Source organism: Jatropha curcas, chromosome 10, assembly GCF_041381405.1.
Source record: "Jatropha curcas cultivar XTBG-Jc1 chromosome 10, XTBG_Jcur_1.0, whole genome shotgun sequence".
Classification (NCBI taxonomy): Eukaryota; Viridiplantae; Streptophyta; class Magnoliopsida; order Malpighiales; family Euphorbiaceae; genus Jatropha; species Jatropha curcas.
In genome coordinates this window covers 15993723-16008009 of record NC_143160.1, presented here as the reverse complement: position 1 = coordinate 16008009, position 14287 = coordinate 15993723, and the positions used below count along the sequence as shown (strand labels likewise).

At 35.7% G+C, this 14287-nt stretch overlaps 1 protein-coding gene and 1 pseudogene across 1 annotated transcript; one reads left to right on the top strand and one right to left on the bottom strand.

Annotated features, from left to right (window-relative positions):
- Positions 1 to 300: 300 nt before the first annotated feature.
- Positions 301 to 3578, bottom strand: LOC105641060 (peroxisomal 2,4-dienoyl-CoA reductase [(3E)-enoyl-CoA-producing]). Its single transcript, XM_012225510.4, has 5 exons — positions 3292 to 3578; positions 2094 to 2253; positions 989 to 1158; positions 677 to 899; positions 301 to 582 (listed from the first exon to the last, which is right to left on the bottom strand). The coding sequence occupies exons 1-5, from the start codon at positions 3478 to 3480 to the stop codon at positions 428 to 430; spliced, it is 897 nt and encodes a 298-aa protein (XP_012080900.1). The 5' UTR covers positions 3481 to 3578; the 3' UTR covers positions 301 to 427.
- Positions 3579 to 6697: 3119 nt separating this feature from the next.
- LOC149493181 (uncharacterized) lies at positions 6698 to 11040 on the top strand (annotated as a pseudogene).
- The last annotated feature ends 3247 nt before the right edge of the window (positions 11041 to 14287 follow it).

Genomic DNA, 14287 nt, shown 5'->3' with positions numbered 1-14287 from the left:
GAATATAGCATGATTCAATTATCTTATTTAGTTGTGCCTAAACATGATATTGTCATTATTATGAATATTGTGTTTCAAATATTCATTAACATTATACCTAGAAATTAACCATTTTGAGGAGGTTTTGTCAGATTGTTTACTTTGCAGTGTCATTATTTTAGGACTGATTCGAGTCCTAAATAAGGATCCTAAATGAGTTTATGATAAATTTTCTTGTTTCTTTTGTGAGTTAATCTTCATTCATGAAGAATGAAATGAATTGACAACAATATCATCTTGGTATCAGATGTTGTACTGAAGTTATTTTAGGTACTATAAGTTTTTGTTTTATTTTATTGAAATGAGTTCATATAAATTCCAATTGGTTCATTAACAATACATCTAGAGTCTGCAAGAATGGTTAATGGCTGGTGGAATATATCTGTTGTCATAACTTGCTCTTTGGAACCCCAACTGGTGAACTTCTAGACCTCTTCTCCACCGTTCGCGACTGTTGCTTTACTGCATCTTTTGGCATATAACGAGGTTTTCTCAGCCAATCCCCTCCATCAACCACCAAAGTTGTTCCATTAACATATTTTCCTGGGCAGAAAAAGGTGCATGTGAATACATCTATTAAAGAAGTCTGCAATGCAAAGAGAAATGCAGACTTATAAGTAAAGGGATATAAACTAACCTGCATCCGATGTCAGATATAAAGCAGCCATAGCAATATCCCATTTCTCCCCCAAGTTATCTAAAGGCATCTTCTCCTTGGCTACTCTCAAAATCTCCTCAGGTGCAAGTTTACTAAGACCAGTAGTATCTCTAATAGGTCCTGGTGCAATTCCATTCACTCTAACATCGTAATCTGTCCCCCATTCCAATGCCAAGCTTCGTGTAATGCTATCTACTGCTGCCTGTACAATTACGCCAATTTGAAGAAACTTCCAATATGGTTCTCAAAGAATAAATTTCAACTTCCAAACCTAATCAATAAAAAACCAACCTTTGCAGCAGATACATGGATTTGATACCAAGTAGCAGTATAATGCAAAGTTGCACTTATATTTATTATTGATCCACCAGTAGATGAATCCTTCCCTTGGCCTCCCTGCTTAAGGTACTTGAGTGCTTCATGACTCATTGTAAAAGTGCCAACAGCATCTATATCCATTACTGCAAAATACAACTAACTTTATTCCTCAGAGACCCTCACATGAATATGAAACCGCTAAACCATTTATGTTGAAAACATGCAAGGAGAATATTAAACCAGAGGAGGGGACTTGCATTGTGTGATTTGGACAGGTGATACAATATTGAAAACAAACTTTGTAAACAGTTACTATATAAATGTTAATCTGATATACACCTTTTAACTAACTAGTGCCATCATATTTAGGATCGTTTTGATACTACTGTCTAAACTGCTGCTGAGAAAAATATCATGTTGAAAATATTGATTATAGGTAATTAAAGTTTGTTTTTAAAATGAATTTCACAAGTTTTAGTCAGGTAAGCTTTAGATCAGCCAAGTAATTATCAAACTGTTTTTTCAAAACTGATGTTTTTCTGGAAAAGTAATTAAACTCGTTCCATAAGATTAATAAGCAAGCTTGAACTCATTTATTAAACGAGCTCTAGTTCAATCCTGTAAATAGAAACAATTAACTATGAATCGTAAAGGAGCCAAGCTTGGTTTTCAAGCTCAACTCGAGTTCAGATTTGCCTCGAATGAGCTTCAAGCTCAATAGAGCTTCGCTTATTTACACCCCTCCATATGGCCCAAAGAAGACTTTCCATTTGTAAATATACACTATCTTTTACTTCTATTATTTGCAACTTTTGAGTACGTTCAGTTTATTCTGAGGTTTCAAATTGGGTATTCATTCTTTGATGTCTACATATCAAACCGACCATGTTCTATTGGACCAAATTGACCAAAAAGGATTTGAAAGAAATAGTTGGATGAATTCTACAGAGGCATACGTATAATGTTTGTTATAATGAGCAAATATCAAAGTCTCACCTAACACTTAGATCAGTTGCTAAGTAATCTTTCTCACCTTAAAATCAAATTATCAGGAAGTCATGGTTATGAAGAAACATACCTGTTCGAAAGCCATTAGGGGATAAATCCTCCGGTGTAACTAGAAAATTGCCAGCAGCAGCATTCACAAGAATGTCAAGCCTGCCAAAATGTCTAATAGTGGATTCCAGAACTTTAACTGCATCATCTCTCTTGCGAACATCTCCCTCAAGTCCTATAGCCTGCAATATATGCCAATAATTTCTTTAACTAGCAAAGTCAGATTTAGAAACTAATTTAATTATGCAGATAAAACAACAGAAAAAAAAAAAAAAAGCAAACATAGTTCGGGTTTGATTTGCCTTCTCCTCAACAAAAACATTTGTAATCATAAACCTTATAGGAAGATCCAAAAAGTATTTACACTAACATTGTTGACTAGCTAAATTATTAATTTTGTAACTGTTCTGTTCATTGTTGAGCCTTTATTTAGCATAAATTAATTTGAAGAATAGAGTTCATTCGCAAACAGGAATTTCTTAGTATTTTTATTGAATTATGTAAAGACTAGGGTCTATTTGGAGAACTATTGGTAAGCATTTGGTAAACTGAATTGAACTTTCTTAGTAATTGAAACTAACAACTCTAAAATACTAATCCAATCGAATTTAGTAAAAAACCAAATATAACTGAAATTGACAGTTTGATTTGATGCTCAGTTATAACTATATTAATTGAATAATAACAATTTTATGATTTAAAATTACTAGTTCATGTTTCGTAAATATATTTTTAATAAAAAAATATAATTATAGACATATTACTATTAAAAGATAATTTCATTATTTAAACTACAATTTTTTTTTTTTTTTTTTGATAATAACTACAAATTATTAATGAGAAACGAATTAAAAATAATATATTGGTAATTAAAATCATATTCTAGACATTAAATAATAAAAGTTCATTTATTTCAATTGTTCTTTTTTCGGTTGGAGAAAATGTTGAAAATAATGAACATTATGAGATTCTTGAATATATATCTATCTGAAACAAATACGGTTTGATAGAATATGGTATAATCTGAAAAGGGTCCTTAAAATCCTAGATTTTCTCAGACTTTCCCAACAGCCAAACAGGTTACAAATGCAATACACAAACCAACATCAATAATACGAAATGAATGAAACAAAAATGCCCAGATCGCCAAACAGCACTCTTACTGTGAAAGAAACAGATAATAAAGCAAAGAAAATCAAAGAACAGGAAAGACAATTTACAGGAATTCCAAGAGAGTGGAGAGATGCAACAGCAGAATCAAGAACATGTTTGCGTCGACCCATGACAGCAACAGAACATCCATGTTTACCCAGTTGAAGGGATATCTCATACCCGATTCCCGATCCACCTCCGGTCAACAAAGCAACCTTTCCTCTCAATATATCTGCCTTGAACGGTGAGTCAACCATTGGATCGAAGCTTTGTTTCTTTCGAAAGTCCTACGACTTGATCGATTGGAATTGGTAGTGACAGTTTTATCAGAGCTAGTTTACGTATCGATTATTACAATGCAGGCAGTGGGGTCATGCTTTTAGACTATCTGTCCGGCAACACTGTACCGTTTTGTATACATGGTTCAATATACAATTTAATCAATAAAAATTACTTTATCTTTCTTTAATTTATCAACATATTAATAAAAACCCTTCACTAATAAATAATTATAAAGATTATTATAGAAAAAATAATTGTTTAGATATATAATTTTAAAAACCTTATACAATATTTTGGAACATTCAAAAAAGGAATAACAAGCAAACAAAATGGAACGGAAATAATATTTTATTTCAAATAATGATATTTCTAATTATAAACTCAAAAAATAAAACAACCAAGTAACATTTTTTTTTTCTTAAATCTTCTTTTGATTGGCTTGGTGTATGAGACCATCTACATACCAGGTCTAGGTAAAAAACTTTTCCAAAGGTATTAACTAGGAGAATGCATTGGTTGAGTACATATAGACATATAATTTTCAGTCTCGTCCGAAATAATATATGTAAAAAATAAGTTCCAGTCTCATTCTAGCAGGTATATAGTTCGTATCTTTTGTTCCATTTTTTTGGACTCAACCGAATGGGATGAGAGCTCGAATATATAGGATGTAATGAAATAATGGTAAAAAATAAATTAAAATTTTTCATTTTCTTAGTAAATTGCATTAGTTATCAATTACAATCAAACAAAATTCATACATAGAAATTTAAGAATAAATAAAAGTCAAATAATTTAACTATTGATCTGCTACTAAAATTACAATAGAATAGTTTTTAATTGTTAGTTTTTAGTTAATAAGAGCATAAGTATAACAAAACAAAATAATTCACAGACTCAGTGCAATTTAATTTTACATACAACTTATAACCTTTTAACTTCATTGCTTTTATTATTATTACCTTTGAGCAAATTCAAATTTTGATGCTTATTTGATATAATCCCCAACGTGCATTAAATATAACCAGTAATTAAATTAAATTACAGTTTCTCTTTTTACAAATTAATATTTTCATTTTTCTATTTGATAAAATTATTCAGAAAAATTTATTTAAGATGAAAATTTATGTTGAAAATTTTATTAAATTTATTTATCAATTTTATATTTAGAAAAATATATTTATTTTCTTTTATATTATTATTACCTTAACAAGTGATTCGTGTAGTAAACAAACTAAAAATAGAAAGGATGAAAGAGATTTTCATGGACATAATTTGAGATTCATAAAAAGAAAGAGAGAGATAGACACTTAAAATTTTAGAGAAACAATGGAATGAAAATATATGATTTTCGGGATGAGATGCATATGAGTTAGTTTTAATCAAAAACACCAATCTCGTCACATAATTACTTTTAGGATGAGACTATTAAATTAATATAAGATTTTTCTCAGAATGAAAAATTCAATATGGTTTTTGAGAACAAAACAGGATTTCTATAATCCCAGAAGATTTGACCTAATCAATGTGCTTACAACCTCAGGTTTACTTTTGAGACTGTCTCATGTAAACTCCTCATATTCAATGTCTGTCACTGACTATTTAGAATTTTAGATGCAGAATTGAAAAATATAGAAATATGGGTTAGAATACTATGTTAAAATTACCATATTTTTCATAAAATATATGACCTATCTCATTCGCATGTCTTACCAAATCGAGTAGCAAGACTGTTTATTTCATGCTAGGCACTCAATTCCCTCTCATCCTAAAACACTTACTATAGCTATGTGACAATTCAAAGACATAATAACAAAACTAAAATTATAAATATAAACGAACTAGTTATTGCTCGTGTTTTGTGCGATTTTTTAAAATATTTATAAACTAGATAAATGGACTTAATATCCAAGTGGGTTGTTTTCTATGTTCTCTCTTGTCTGTCATGATAGGAGTTTTTTTCTCTTGTTTAGATAATAAGATTTAATATCAAGTTGTTCTTTTTTTTCATCTTTTTCCACCTTTGGTAATCTTTGAATTTTTTATCCAATGACATTAGAACGAACTGTAGAGAACTTGATTGCTCATGTCCATGTGCAACTTAATTTATAGGAAGAATAAAGGAGAGTAGTAGTGCAACAGGTGGGACAACAGTCAGCTGAGTTTACACCTGACAATGATTGGAAGTACTATGTGGTGGGTCGATTGATGATTGTATAAGTCCATTAATTTTCCAATGTTCCAAGAGACAATGGCCAGTGTTTGGAGGCTAGTGAAGAGTCTTCTTATAAAGGATGTTGGTAATAATACTTATTTTGTTCCAGTTTTTCCATGAGTACGATGTTGAAACGGTAGTAAAGGGAGGTCCGTGGAGTTTTTTCCAAAATCTAATTCTTATGAAGGAGTTGCAGCCAGTGATAATCCAAAAGCTGTGGAGTTAACACGAGCCGACTTTTGGACTTTAGAGTAGCTTTATGTCTGAGTGTGTTGGACGTGATATTGGCAATGTATTAGGAGTTTATCTTGAATTAGACCCATGTAATTACTCTAGTTTCTAGAAAGAGTATATGAGGATTCGAGTTAGCTTGGATGTTAGATAGCCTCTTAAGTGTTAGATGAAGCTGGCAAAACCTTGTGGGGAGTGGTATTGGGTGGATTTTAAATATGAATGACTTTCATCTTTTTGTTTTTTCTGTGGATTACTCAACCATTTAGATTGCTTTTGTGCAAAGTTGTTTGATGTACCATATATTCTAAGAGATGGTTTTCCACATGGTCCATGGATGAAGGCTCCAATTGATAGATCACCATGAAGATCTGCAAGGGTGCCTATCAAGAATAAGAAGTACTTGGACTAAGTCTTTGCTTTAGCTTATATCTCTGCTGCTGTTGGAATTATTTTCCGCTGTAATTATTTTTTATGTTGGTTTAATAAAGTTAATTTGCTGTTGTGATTGTGTCAGCAAATCTGGGCTATTTTAACTCATAAAGTGCCGTTTGTGGCCTTTAGAATAGGACTAAGTAGTTTTCATTCTTTTCCTATTTATTTCCCTTGTATCTGTAGCAGAGTTCATCAATGAAAAACACTTGAAACTTCTTACTCTCTTGTTCAAGTCTCTTGGCTTTGACAGGGAACCATTAGTGGTATCAGAGCCAGTTTATCTTATTCTCTTCTTTTCTTTTCCTCTTTTCATGGCTACAAACAAAGAGCAAATCGAAAATTTAGAGGTTGGGCTTGGCCAGCTCCAAGATAATTTATCTAAAATGGAACGTAGAATTAGTGATGAGCTACAACAAATCAAGGCAGCCATTACTAAGTTCTCTGAAATTGCTTTACCCAGCAGAGATGATTCTGGTAGTGCAAGTAATCGGAACAGCCAAATTCATATCAACCAAGATGTGACCAAAGAAGGAGGGCGACCCATGTTCTCTTCCAAATTGGCGAAATTAGAGTTCCCAAAGTATTCAGGAAAGGATCCAACAGAATGGTTCACTAGGGTGAGCGAATTTTTTGAATCCCAAGAGACCCCAAAAACTGAGAAGGTATCCTTGGCTTCTTACCACCTTCGAGGGGAGGCCAATGAATGGTGGCAGTGGCTTTGCAGAACCCATAAGGAAGAAGGAAAAGATGTGTCGTGGGAAGTTTTCTCTGAGGAAATTATGGTCTTGCTTTGGGCCTACTGATTGCGAAGACTTTGATGAGTCTTTATCAAAAATTCATCAAACAGGACTCTTACGAGACTATCAAAGGGAGTTCGAAAGGCTTGGAAACAGGGTTAAAGGTTGGACTCAGAAAGCGCTAGCTGTGACTTTAAACCAGAAATTGCCAACGACATTAGAATGTTCAAACCAAAAGCATTAAAGGACGCCATCAGTTTAGCTCGAATGAAAGATGAGCAATTGTTGCGCCAAAAGAAGGCAATTCGCCCATCTTACCAGAGAGCTCTTCATCTCCGACAAAAACTAAACCATCCACTCCAGTGAAGCAGCTTACCTGGGAAGAGATGCAGGAACGTGGACTCAGGGGTTGTGCTTTAACTATGATGAGAAGTTTGTCCCTGGACACAGGTGTTCCAAACCGCAACTCCTTCTCCTGTATGGCGAATTTGACATTGAGGAAGATGATGATGATTTCGAACCTGAGATCTCATTACACGCACTTACTGGGTGGTCCTCAACAAGTACTATGCGGGTTGCTATTAAGATCAAGTCCCTCGAATTAATTATCCTCATTGATAGCGGATCCACATATAACTTCATCAATGAAAAGATACCTGGATTACTCAAACTGCCAGTGGAGCCAACTACACCTTTTAATGTGAAAGTAGCGAATGGAAGCCCTTTGTAGTGTAACGGGAAATTCAGAAATACTCCTATTCTCTTACAAGGTATACCCTTTGTTGTTACATTCTATGCCCTGCCAATTATGGGTTTGGATGTGGTGTTAGGAGTTCAATGGCTTCAGCAATTGGGGACGGTTCAATGTAATTGGAAACGGCTGACAATGGACTTTACTTGGAAAGGCCAGCAACAACACCTACAAGGAATCAAAGATCAACAGATTAAATCTTTTTCCTTGAAGGCGATGTCCAAAGAACTAAGAGACAGCAACTCACTCTTTGCCATTTGCGTGGAATCCTCATCAACAATTTTCCCTGAAGAAATTCACCTAGAAATGCAAATTTTGCTAGATCAGTTTTCTGATATCTATCAAAGGCCGAATCAGCTTCCTCCAGAGCGGGAAATTAACCACCGAATCAACCTCAAAGAGGGAACGAATCCCATCAATGTTCGGCCGTACAGGTATGCCTACTTTCAGAAAGGCGAAATTGAAAAACAAGTTCATGACATATTGAACTCAGGGCTAATTCGGACTACCACAAGTCCCTTTTCTTCTCCTGTCCTACTTGTTAAGAAAAAGGATGGCTCTTAGCGATTTTGTACGAATTACAGGGCTCTTAATGCTATAACAATTCAGGATAGATTTCCAATTCCTACTGTGGATGATATGCTGGATGAACTTTATGGGGCTGCTTATTTTACTAAGCTTGATTTCATCGCTGGGTTTCATCAAGTTCGGGTTCACCCTGCAGATGTCCATAAAATTTCCTTCCGCATATACAATGGCCACTATGAATACTTGGTAATGCCCTTTGGCTTGTGTAATGCTCCCTCCACTTTCCAAGCTCTCATGAATACTATTTTCCGCCCTTATTTAAGAAAATTTGTATTAGTTTTCTTTGATGGTGTTTTAATTTATAGCCCAAATTGGAACATGCATATGGAACATGTGCATCTGGCTTTTGAACTACTGAGACAGCAGAAGTTCTATATTAAACTTAGTAAATGTGCTTTTGGACAGCAGCAAATTGAGTATTTGGGTCACATTGTATCTCGTGATGGTGTTCAAGTGGATCAAAGGAAAATAACGGCGATGCTTGACTGGCCTAAACCCACTAATGTTTCTTATTTATGTGGCTTTTTAGGCTTGACAGGTTATTATAGGAAATTCGTTCGTGATTATGGAGTTATAGCTCAGCCTTTAACCAATCTGTTGAAGAAGGGTCATTTTTCCTGGAATGACGAGGCGGACGCGTCTTTTTCAACCTTGAAAAGAGCCATGTCCTCAACGCCTATACTTGCAATGCCCAATTTTGACGAGTCCTTTATCATCACCATAGATGCCTCCACTAACGGCATTGGAGCTGTATTATCCCAACAAGATAGGCCCATCGCATTCATGAGTTGCGCCTTGGGAGTTTCCAAATAGTCTTGGTCCACCTACGCTAAAGAGATGCTAGCTATACTTCAAGCTATCCATACACGGCGACCATATTTACTTGGCCAAAAATTTTACATCTAAACTGACCAACGTAGCCTCAAGTATATGGTGGAACAACGGATTGTCACACCTGAACAGTAAAAGTGGGTTTCCAAACTATTGGGGTTTGATTATGAAATCATATACAAACCGAGAAAAGAAAATAAAGTTACAGATGCCTTATCGCGTGTTGTTGGCAGCCCCAGTCTCAATATTCTTTTCCTCCCTCACACTTCTCTATAGGATCAGATTCGAGCAATTGTCTCCACACATCCTTATATGATTGGCTTGAGCAAATTAGCCACAGAGAAACCTGGGAACCCTTATTTCTGGCGAAATGGTTTAATCTTTTACAAGAATCGGGTGGTGGTCCCTCCTAATTCTGATTTGACTTGTAAACTTTTATAGGAATTTCGTGATTCACCTTGTGGAGGCCATTCAGGAGTCTTGCGCACCTTTGCATATCTTCGTGGATCGCTCAGCAGTTTTATTGGCCCTCTATGTGCAAACAGATTCAAGACTACATTACTGCTTGTTCTGTTTGTCAGACAAATAAGGCTTCCACCTCATCGCCAGCAGGGCTTCTCCAACCATTACCAATTCCACACCAAGTTTGGGACGATATTGCAATGGACTTCATTGACGAACTTCCATCTTCTTGTGGTAAAAATTTGGTGTTGGTGGTAATTGACCGAGTTAGCAAGTATGCACACTTCTTGCCTTTGGCTCATCCATATTCTACCAAAATTATTACTGACAAATTTGTTGATGGGGTCGTTAAGTATCATGGAATGCCCAAGTCTATAGTCAGTGATAGGGATCCAATTTTTATTAGCAATTTTTGGCGTGAATTCTTCAAATTGTCTGGTACCAAGTTGAATATGAGTTCGTCTTATTATCCTGAAACTGACGGACAATCTGAAGTGATAACATATGTTTGGAGCAGTACCTTCGCTGTTTTGCATCTTAATAAACACGCAAATGGAGCTCATTCCTGCCTTGGGCTGAATACTAGTATAATACCTCATTTCACAGATCGATTGGTATGTCTCCTTTCATGGCTTTGTATGGCAGACCTCCACCTGTGGTACCACGGTATGAATTGGGTTAATCCCTTGTTCATGAAGTAGATCAAACCATGGTCACTAGAGATGAATTCTTGCAGGAACTGAAACTCCATCTTTCGTGTGCTGCTAATAAAATGAAACAGACTACTGGTTTGAAACGCAGAGATGTTGAGTTCCAGCCGTATCACCAACATTCAGTATACAGGAGAGCTTCCCAAAAGCTAGCAAGTCGTTATTATGGGCCTTTTTCGGTGGAAGAAAGAATTGGGAAATTGGCTTATAAATTGCAGCTGCATGCTGGTTCTAAGATTCATCCAGTTTTCCATGTGTCGCTTCTTAAAAAGCATATTGGTGATGATGTGCCTGTGGCTATTGATTTGCCACCATTGTCTGTTGATGGTGATACTGTTTTGGAACCAAAGGAGGTGTTGGATACCAGGTGGATTCGCAACGGTTCACAATTTGTACAGGAAAGTCTGGTTCTGTGGAAACATTTGCCGCGTGAAGATGCTACATGGGAAAATTCTGCAGAATTGCAGTCAAGGTTTCCTGCTTTGAACCTTGAGGACAAGGTTCCTTCGAAAGGGGGAAGCAATGATAGATCACCACGAAGATATGCAAAGGTGCCTATCAAGAATAAGAAGTAGTTGGGCCAAGTCTTTGTTCTAGCTTATATCTCTGCTGCTGTTGGAATTATTTTCTGCTGTAATTATTTTTTATGTTGGTTTAATAAAGTCAATTTGCTGTTGTGATTGTGTCAGCAAATCTTGGCTATTTTAACTCATAAAGTGCCGCTTGTGGCCTTTAGAATAGGACTAAGTAGTTTTCATTCTTTTCCTATTTATTTTCCTTGTATCTGCAGCAGAGTTCATCATTGAAAAACACTTGAAACTTCTTACTCTCTTGTTCAATTCTCTTGGCTTTGACAGGGACCCATCACCAACACAAAGCGGAATCATCATGGACAGATAATGAATGTTGTGGGTGGTGGATAGATAATGAATATTGCACATGTCATGGGATATGCTAGTGACACGCATTTGTTTCAAAATTTGAAAGGTAAGGATGTGCTTGTTGATAAAGAAGGGGCTAGTTAAGAAAATTTAGGAGCTGGTCATCCTACTTCTATGGGCATAGCTCTTGCAATCAATCCGTTGATTGATGTCCATGATTCTAGTGTGATTTCTTGATTTAAAATGGAGGAGAAAAGATAATAATGTCGATGAGGATATGGATTTTATTAATAGTGGATTTGAGGAAGATATGGTAGCTGATACTTTGGAAATTGGGTCAAAAAACATAGATGGGGCGGGTATTGTTCTCCGGACCTGCCAAGGGTTATGAGTACCATAAGTTGGAATTGTCGCGGGCTTAGGAATCCACGTATCGTTCAGGTCTCACAGGACCTAATTTCTGATAAGAGACCCAAGTTTGTCTTTTTGATGGAGCCTATGATATCAAAAGACAGTTTTGAAGGTTTGTGATAAGTTGGGTTTTATAAGCTTTTTTTTGGTGGACCCTATTGGCCATAGTGGAGGTGTTGCTTTATTTTGGAACAATTCACACCTTGTTCATTTAATAAGCTTCTCATCTCGCCATATTGATGTTCAAGTTAGTAATGAAATAGGCCAGGTATGGCGATTAATTAGCTTTTATGGCCTTTTAGGATGGCATCTTCGACATTAGAGTCGGGATTTATTATGTTCTATTAAGTACAAATCATCCTTTCTGTGGGTGGTTATAGGGGATTTCACAAAATCCTCTATGATATGGAGAAGGAGAGTCACCAATCTCATCCCTGTTGGTTGCTTGAAGGTTTTAGCAAGGCTTTGGAATTTTTATAATTGTTTGATTTGGGGTATTTTAGTTCAAAATTTACATGGGACAATGGAAGGACTGTGGTTACAAGGGAGCAGCTTGATAGGGCTGTTGGAACGAGTTCATGGGTTTATTTATTTCCATAAGCTTGTGTTCATGTGTTGGGAGTTATTAGTTCATACCATAAACCATTGTACCTTCAGTTAGGAATTCGGGTAGTGCAGTATATTAAAAGGCGATTTCAGTATGAGAATTCATGGAATTATGAGCCTGATTGTAAACAAGTGGTTAACGATTGCTAGCAGGACAGTCGACATTTGGGTTTTAATGCTTATCTTGCATTTTGTAGTGAGAAGCTCCAACGGTGGTCCAGCAATTTCCATCATGATTTTAAACAACAATTTGGCAGCTATAAAGATTGCCTTTATTTTTTATGATGATATTGCTTGGATCCTAATAACTCTGAATTGAAGCAGATTGAGGCTGTTTGCGCTACTTTCCTCTCTCAACAGGACCTTTATTAGTGTTAGAAAGCTAAACAACATTGGTTGGCTAATGGTGATTCAAATACCAAATATTTTCATATAATGGCCTCTCATCGTCATAAAAAGAATTTAGTTGCTAAGATGAAAAATGATAATGGAGAGTGGGTGGATTGGTCTAATGGTCTTTCACAGTTGATTGTTGATTACTTTCAGTCGCTTTTTACTTCTCATGTAGGAGATGCTACAGAAATCCTTGATTGTGTTTATGCGAAGGTGACTACCAATTAGAATAACATGTTATTAGCTCCTTATACATGTGAGGAAGTTCGAGAAGCTCTCTTTTCTATGCATCCAGACAAGTCACCGGGTCCAGATGGTTTCAATCCGGGATTTTTCCAAACCCATTAGGATTGTTAGAGAGTAATGCAAAGTATCTCTGCACGTTATCTATTTTTAGTTAGTGATATTAATTTTCTATTTTAATAAGTCAATATTTGTTATTTGATTCCCTATTTTCTTGTTGACGTGAGATAGTTTGTGTCCACGTAATTTGGGATTTGGTTATGCTGTGATTGTATTTAAAGAGCATTTGATGAATGGAAACGTATCCGATTTTTCTCTCACATTTTCTGTGCACACCAGCGGTTTGCTGAAATTCCTCTTAGTTCTTTTTATTTTTTTCAGCAACTCTATTCTACTCTGTTTTTTCTAACATCTAGTATCAGAGTCTGGTTATACTCCGAGGAATTAATCTGTTTTACTAACAGGTCCCAGGTTCCCTTCCAGATGGCTTGTAATTCAGTGGGAATTAATCTCTCACAACCTTCTGTTCCAATTCTTCGAGGAATCGCCAGATGGGTCTATTCAGAGATACATAGCTCGGTTAGTCGCACTTGGATACATGCTGCGTGAAGGCATTGATTTTGAAGAAACGTTCTCTCCAGTAGCAAGGTTTGACACGATTCGAACTACTCTTGCTATTGCTGCTTATTTTAACTGGAAAGTTTTTCAGTTTTATGTAAAATCAGCCTTTTTAAATGGTATTTTGGAAGAAGAAGTGTATGTGCAGCAACCTAAGGGCTATGAAATTGTTGGTGAAGAAAAGAAAGTGTACAAATTAAAGAAAGCTCTCTACGGCCTCAAGCAAACACCGAGGGCCTGGTCTGGGAGGATTGACGCACATTTTTGTAAAAATGGCTTCCAAAAGAGTGCAAGCGATCCCACATTGTATGTTAAGAGAAAAGCAGACAATGAGGTATTGATCATTTGCCTTTATGTGGATGACTTAATCTATATAGGAAATAACATTGAGTTATTCAATGAATTTAAGAAGATTATGGTGACTGAATTTGATATGACTGATTTGGGCTTGATGAGTTATTTTTAGGATTGGAAGTGAGCCAGTGTAAGGCTGGAATTTTCATTTCACAACAAAAATATGTGAATGATCTACTTTCTAAATATAATATGAAAGATTGCAATTCAGTCACAACTCCAATGATCACAAACCATAAATATTGCTTGGATGATGGAGAAGAGAAAGTAGATTCTCAGTTATATCGGAGTTTGGTGGGAAGTCTGCTTTATTTAA